This window comes from Vigna radiata, unplaced genomic scaffold, assembly GCF_000741045.1.
Source record: "Vigna radiata var. radiata cultivar VC1973A unplaced genomic scaffold, Vradiata_ver6 scaffold_322, whole genome shotgun sequence".
NCBI classification, from domain to species: Eukaryota; Viridiplantae; Streptophyta; class Magnoliopsida; order Fabales; family Fabaceae; genus Vigna; species Vigna radiata.
In genome coordinates this window covers 295,064-302,499 of record NW_014543606.1, presented here as the reverse complement: position 1 = coordinate 302,499, position 7,436 = coordinate 295,064, and the positions used below count along the sequence as shown (strand labels likewise).

Below are 7,436 nucleotides of genomic sequence, written 5' to 3'. Positions count from 1 at the left end.
ACACCAGCATCTTCATCAATTCAGTAAATTGTTAAATCCATTGATCTTACAATGGAGTCTTATATGGATGCCGATCAACAAATGAGCAAAACGTTAAGCTTCCTTACCGCTTCTTTTTCTTTTATTCACTCACTTTTTCTAATGATGACAGAAGGAAGAGTATTTTGTAGTTCAAAATTTTGCATCTTGTTTTAGAAGACTGAAAATATTCTTATTAATATTGGGAAAATTAATAAACTTACTATAATTAACTTAAATTGGAAAAATGAATAATATTTAAAGGTATATAGAGATTTTTTTGTTGGAACATGGTATTATAGTATTATTACTCCTATTGTAACAGGTTCATTCTGTTTTTGTCTGTGTTGTTCCTCTACTTTCTTTCAAAAGGAGACACACACAACATCACCACACCCTGCACCAACCCAATTCTGAATCTCCAAGCACATTGTTTTCTTCACTTGTTCCACACCTCCGAAATCACTCTGATATACTCAAGCTTTCATTTTTGGTAGCAAGAGCAGCATGCATGTTCTTTTCTCTGTGAAGAGACTCGCCTTCTCTGATCCCTTTTTGCCACACAGAAGAAGGCTTTTTTCTTGGTTCAGTTTAGGTGTTGTAGCTTCTCTTGTTTTGTTGTCCCTCTTCATTCTTGGTAAATCCCTCAGAGTTCCCAAAGTTGCAGTCTTTGTTCCACAACTAAACACTGTTGGTGCAAATTCTTCGCTTGCTTCTTGTCCCTTCTTGCCTTTCAACACTAGCCACTCTTCTTCCTCTGGGAGCAGCAGTTCTAACACTTCAAAGTCTGATGAGTTCAAGAGTCCTGTGAAGATTATTAAAGAGGGAAGTGCTGTAGTTCTGGATGGAACAAATGGTGTGAATCATGTGTTGGATGAAATAAAGATTTACAAGGGTTTGGAAAATTATAGTTTTTCTCCTTATTTGTTGTCAGAGAGTAGTAACAAAGGAAAACATGAAGGGGATTTGGTAGGGAAAAATAGTTCAAGGAATGTAACTGTCACTCGTAATGAAAAGATGCAGGGTGGTTTACATGAGGAATGTGACATTTTTCATGGAAAGTGGATAAGAGATGAATCAAAGCCATATTATCCTTTAGGGTCTTGTCCACATATAGATAGAGATTTTAACTGCCACCTGAATGGGAGGCCGGATGCAGAATATGTAAAATGGAGATGGCAGCCGTATGGGTGCAACATTCCAAGGTAGAGATATAATAATTGTTGTATGTAACGAATATGAAGTGTTAGTGTTAATCTAGAACAGAAAAGTAGCTTGTAATGATAAGGAAAATAGATCAATATTTCATATTTACTGTAACAATGATGAAAAAACAATATGAATTAGGACAAAGACTTTTACATTATTATACATTTTATGCAAAAGTGTTTGGGACATGAATTGAATGTGGTTGAAGTCACTTTTATTCAGAGCAAAAAGATGTATTTAACTTCACAAAAAAGATACAATTGTTGTTCTAGTATTTGATCAATTATTGATGTCATCATGTGACCTCTCAGTTTGAATGCAACCGATTTTCTGGAGAGGTTGAGGGGACAGAGGCTGGTTTTTGTGGGGGATTCACTGAACAGGAACATGTGGGAGTCACTTGTATGCATTCTCCGTGAAAGCATCAGGAACAAGAAAAGGGTATTTGAAATTTCGGGAAGAAGGGAATTTAAGAAGAAAGGTGTCTATTCTTTTAGATTTGAGGTGAGTTTCCTTCTCTTGTTCGATATTTCTCTACTGTGAATCTTGCAGTGTTATTGTGTCTTACTATAACTTTTTGCTGTACTTTAGGATTACAATTGTTCGGTGGACTTTGTTGCTTCGCCATTTATTGTTCAAGAGTCAACTTTCAAATCCAAAAATGGATCATTTGAGACATTAAGACTGGATTTAATGGACTGGACTACGACCAGGTATCAAGATGCTAATATCATAGTCTTCAACACAGGGCATTGGTGGACCCATGATAAAACATCAAAAGGGTCAGTTCAATTTCCTATACACCACATTATCTGATGTTTGTAACTTTGTAATGTGAGATTGGTTTATCAATCAAATATTTAATTCTCGTCTTCCTTTCTCCTTAATTTATCTTCTGTTACATATTGCTTGTTTCATGTCCTCCAAATAAGCACTTTTTTTTTTTTTTTTTCATTTTTGTGTCATCTGGTACTGCTACAGCGAAGATTATTATCAGGAAGGAAACCATGTACACGCAAGACTCAAGGTTCTGGATGCATACACCAGAGCCTTGACAACTTGGGCTAAATGGGTTGACAGAAAAATCAATGCCAATCAAACTCAGGTTTTCTTCCGAGGATACTCAGTCACCCATTTCTGGTATTGTTCTCTTTTACGTAGTTTCCACAATTCAATGGAATCCTGTTTCTAACTGGAAATATCTGCTACTTATGAAATACTTGTTTACCAAGGCCATGTCTCATCGATATTGATTGTCACATTATTCTTTTGGCTATCCACAATTATGTCTATGCAATAATGAACATGAAATAGTTCATTGTGGGAAAAATTGGATTATGCCACCATTTGGTAATTTGATAGATCTGTTTGATAAGCAATAAATTGGATTATCCTTAGACTCTCTAGTTTCTTTTTCTTTCCTATTAGGTAAAACCTCTTTAGCTTATTGTTACTTTGTTTTTATCATTGCTATTGGCTTAGTACTTAAACAACTTCCTCCTTGCAGCATGGCGTGCACCTGCTTTTAGTATTGACACAGTAGTAAACTGATACAAAATACAATTAACTCTACAATATATTGCTTAAACCTCAGTTTTGCACCACTGGGTTGGATTTTGTTCTTTGTTAAGCAAATTGAAATTTACCTGCTAGATGGGGTGAAAATCTGGTTATAATTTAGACCAACCACTAACCCTTCCCATTTGAATTAGCTACTGGAAATAAGACTTGCCTTTTGTGATTAGTTTTAACCACAATCATATCTTGCTACCAAGACTTTTCCAAGGTGATGGTTACTTCAGTGGTATATTTTAGTAATTTAGAGATTGATATGCATCTGTTATACCTTGAGTAAGTTGTAATACTCTGCAGGGGTGGCCAGTGGAACTCAGGAGGACAGTGCCATAAAGAAACTGAGCCAATATTTAATGAAACTTACTTACAAAAGTATCCTTCAAAAATGAGGGCTCTAGAAAGTGTCATTCAACATATGAAAACCCCAGTAGTGTATATGAATACAAGTAGGCTTACAGATTACAGAAAAGACGGGCATCCTTCAGTATACAGAAAGGAGTATAAGAAATCAATGGATCAGAACTCCACTGCACTATTCGAAGACTGCAGCCATTGGTGCTTGCCTGGGGTACCAGATACTTGGAATGAACTGCTATATGTTTCTCTCTTAAAATATGGAAGAGGAACTTGGAAAAGCTGAACAAATTTCCTCATAATCATTCCACTACCAGTTTCTTATTCTTTTTGCATAGTTATAGTTGTATTCAACATATGTATGCTATGAGTTTTTTTAATGCATGCCTTTAGTGATAGTTTGATAAGAACGAACAAGATGGCAAGGGAAGGAAACAGGATAGTGGATTGGCTTGCCAATTCTTCCCATGGTTCTGAGGTTCGAGACACTTTCTTATGGTGTTCGTTTTCGATGAAAAAGTAAATGGATTTTGTATTCATGTATGTAGTATTTACAAGCACAAATCATAATACTTGGAATGGTACGAAATTTTTATGTTTTATTTAGTTTTATGTGAATCTCTCTGATACACCAGTTATAGAAGAAAATACAGGATCAAATTTGTGTAGAAGGATAATTTTTTTTTTTTTTTTTTCTGATGGTTTAGGATTTGGGATTCTACTTATGATACAATAGCTATTCTATTTAAAACAAGAAGGCTCTCTCCCAGTGGCTAATAGGTATAGATGAAATTAAATTCTCTTCCAATTTCCTAATGGGGTTTGAGATTCTATTAATGGGACAAAATGACATTTCTTTTAAACAGTGTATTCTTCTGACATCTAATTATTAGTAGAAAATATACAAGGGATATGGTGATGAATGTATATCGTTCTTCCAATTTTTTACTCAATATATTTCATGAACCATTAACGAAAAAGGGTGGTAGCAAAGTGTGTGTTGAGGTGAAAAACAAACACTCAAATACTAGTGATTGACTTCATATTAATTTTAGCAAATAAAATTTGCACTTGTGAATGTTGTTTTTTACAGAGTTAATCTCAGTAAAATCAGAAAGTGGAGTGCAAAAGTGGCTTGGTAATTTTTTACTTTTAACAACTTTTATAGGAGGGCTTTGCAGCTTTTCTAACCAATCAACTTGTGCAGAAGATAACCCTACCCTTTTAAGGAGCTAAAGCACTACTAAAATTACTTTATTACATATAAGGCCACACAACACAGCAATCATAAACACTAAGACACACAAGAAGGTTAGGGAAAGGGAGAGGAATACAAGGTTATAATTACCTACCTACTCATCTGCAGAACCTGAAGAGAGCCGGATTCTAGTCATCTGCAAATTGAGTGTTGTGGACAACACAAGTTGGTAGCTACAGCTTCTCAAGGAAAGAACATCTTTGTTTATTACATTCTACTTGTAGAAGAAGAAGAAGGACTATAATAGAGTCAATTACATAGCCATAAGGACCCCTTAATGAGAGAGAGTCCATTGCCTTTCTGTGACTTGCCGGTTTGCTTGGCTGTAGCCAAAGCTTCTCTGACCTATGGAGAATGCTTCTCTGCTTCATGAGACTCAAAGAGAATTATGTTCCTCCATATATACCCCTTTGTTGTTAATGATTAGAGAAGCCAATGGCTAAGCATAAGCAAACTGTAAGAGGTGGAGTGTGAAGGGTGATGACCCTCTCACACAATCCTCCATGCTTCTTCAAGAGCCATGGATTGATTTTTGCCAACAAAGCTCCATGCCTATACCAAATAGATTTGTTTGAATTATTTCTCCAAAGGGCTCTACAGAAGGCTAGTGGGGAAGTTAGTTTCTGACCATTGCTTTAAATAGCTGATCATTGAGAAACTCAGAAGTGCTATGATCTATTCATTATCCAAACTTTTGCTTTCAAACCATTAAATTTAAAAGTTGCAATTGTAGAAAGTGATGAGAGATAACATACAGTAGAGTGTCCATTAAAAATAAATAAATAAATATATAAATGATAGGTTAAAGCATTTATTTGATCATGGACTATTTTAACCTTAACCCAATTACCTAACTTATTCTTAATTTCGTTATAATCAAGATAGAGCTAATCTAACCTACTCTTAGTTTTGGTGGTGTTGAACCTTTTACCTTCTCCATTTTCCATAATCTTCAAATTTTCTTTTCATACTGCACTATACACTCTGCCAGGAAATTCAAGATGAACAAGAGAATGGTGTAAAATTGGCACAAATGAGAGATGAAGGAGAAATATTGGTGTGACTGAAGGATATGAGTGTCAATGTAATAAACTTCAAACATGGGTACCGACCCTCTACTTTTTTCATTGGTGCTTGACTTTTGATTATTGGACGTTATTGGATCAGTGAATCCACTTGGTGATTCTGTATCCCCACTTTGCTTTGAATGATACATATCGTCTTAATCATCCACTAATTTCATTCTTTCTCACCAGCCATGCCAGCAAAGCTATGCTACAACACACCGTGTTTGTTTTCTTGTCTTTTGTACTTTGCAACGTTTCAAAATTCATTGCTTCCAATTTGAGATCTCAAACTCTACAATCCTGACCCTTCAATTCAGCTAAACACTTTTAACTTCCTTATGTTAATCCTTATCATACGCTCTTCTTTTGTATCTTCTGAGGCCTTTTTCAACCCTCTTTCTTAAAACAATCATTCCACTATCACCAAACACTCGAGTCATCTTCTTTTTATATATTAGTCAATAAAAGTTGCAGTCAATAGCTTCAACTTACGTTGAAGAGTCCTTTCTCTTTCTCTTTCTCTTTCCCTCTCTGCCTTAACGGACATTAGAAGGGTCCTTTTGAACTTGGTTTGACTTACTTTTCTCGACTTGTGCTTGATTGAGCGTTTTATCAAGTTGAAAACTAACACTGGGAGATGTGTTGCAAAATATGCGTTTTGGTTACTTTTTCACCACGCATCTCTAAGCATATTATTTATGAAATAAGGAACCAAAATAGAAAAAAGGTTTACCAAATAAAAGGGACATTTTACTGAAATGGTAAGTGATCTCCTTATCAGATATGCACACAATAATAGCAGCTAGACTATCCACTCAAGCTTTTTTTCACCTTGCCTCTTCTTTAAGCAAACAAACAAAATGTGCATAATTTTTTTTCTACACCCTTTTAGAATCTAACTTTGCAATTTATTTATTACTGCTGTAACCACTCATAATGTGTGCAGTAGATGGAAACAGCTAAGCCTATATTACAGTGAAGGAGATCACAGCTTGTTTTCTCAACTTTTCTGTCTGGCCTTTATTGCAAAAACAAAAACAAAAGCTTCCATTTAGTTTCACTTGGTAAGAACAATAAGATTGCTTTGTCTTGAGTTAATTATTTATATTAAACTCTGTTTCCTTTTTAATAATGGAAAGCACAATGGTCCACCATATTGCAAATGTGCACACGACACTTAATGGAAAATCTGAGTCGGTTCCGATTTGGAATCGAGTTTTGGGTCCCCTCATAATCCAAAATTTATATGTTTTTACTGTGAGTTTAGTTTAATTTACGTTCAAATTTGGAGGATTGCATAGGCAGTCATCATAGTAATTATAAATGTTGTGATCCACTTTCCAAATGTCATAGGAAGAAGGCCTAGTACAACTGACTTTTCCACAATGTGATTTCAATTCGGAATCAAAACCAATGGGGCCCTTCGTTCACATTATTTTTCAGTCCAACATCATGCTCAATTTTCTATCTAATTGCATAATATCAGAGGTTTTGTTATTTGCTCTGATTTTCGTATCACCACCACCACCACCTACTTGCCTATATAAACCTTTGGAGGTACTAGGAAGCCTTCAATATATTCTTTACACTAGCTTTGCTTTACTAGGAATCACGTCCCAACACTGCCTAGCCTACACATTCTCATAATCTTATTCCCTTCCTGTTTTGGTATTGTAAAGAAGAAAGATAATTTGAATCTCAAGATAATTTGAATGTCGCATTATTTATTAAAGATATATATATGCATAAGAATAAGAATATGATCTAAGTAACAAATGTAATTATGCATAACATAATTACATAATATTTAATAGTCTAATTATAGGGATTTGATTAGCTTAATGACAGAAGATTAATTTTTAATTAGCTTAGTTTTAGAAGAATAATTTGGATTCTATCACACCTTCATAGTTTAAGCAATATGTTTATAGACATTTAGACTGCTTTGGAAATTA

The 7,436-nt window shown here is 34.8% G+C and overlaps 1 protein-coding gene across 1 annotated transcript; it reads left to right on the top strand.

Annotated features, from left to right (window-relative positions):
• Positions 1-229: 229 nt before the first annotated feature.
• On the top strand, positions 230-3,695 carry LOC106754606 (protein trichome birefringence-like 2). The gene is made up of 5 exons (XM_014636644.2): positions 230-1,223; positions 1,539-1,731; positions 1,819-2,009; positions 2,209-2,367; positions 3,100-3,695. Exons 1-5 carry the CDS (start codon positions 526-528, stop codon positions 3,440-3,442), a joined length of 1,584 nt encoding a protein of 527 aa, XP_014492130.1. The 5' UTR covers positions 230-525; the 3' UTR covers positions 3,443-3,695.
• The last annotated feature ends 3,741 nt before the right edge of the window (positions 3,696-7,436 follow it).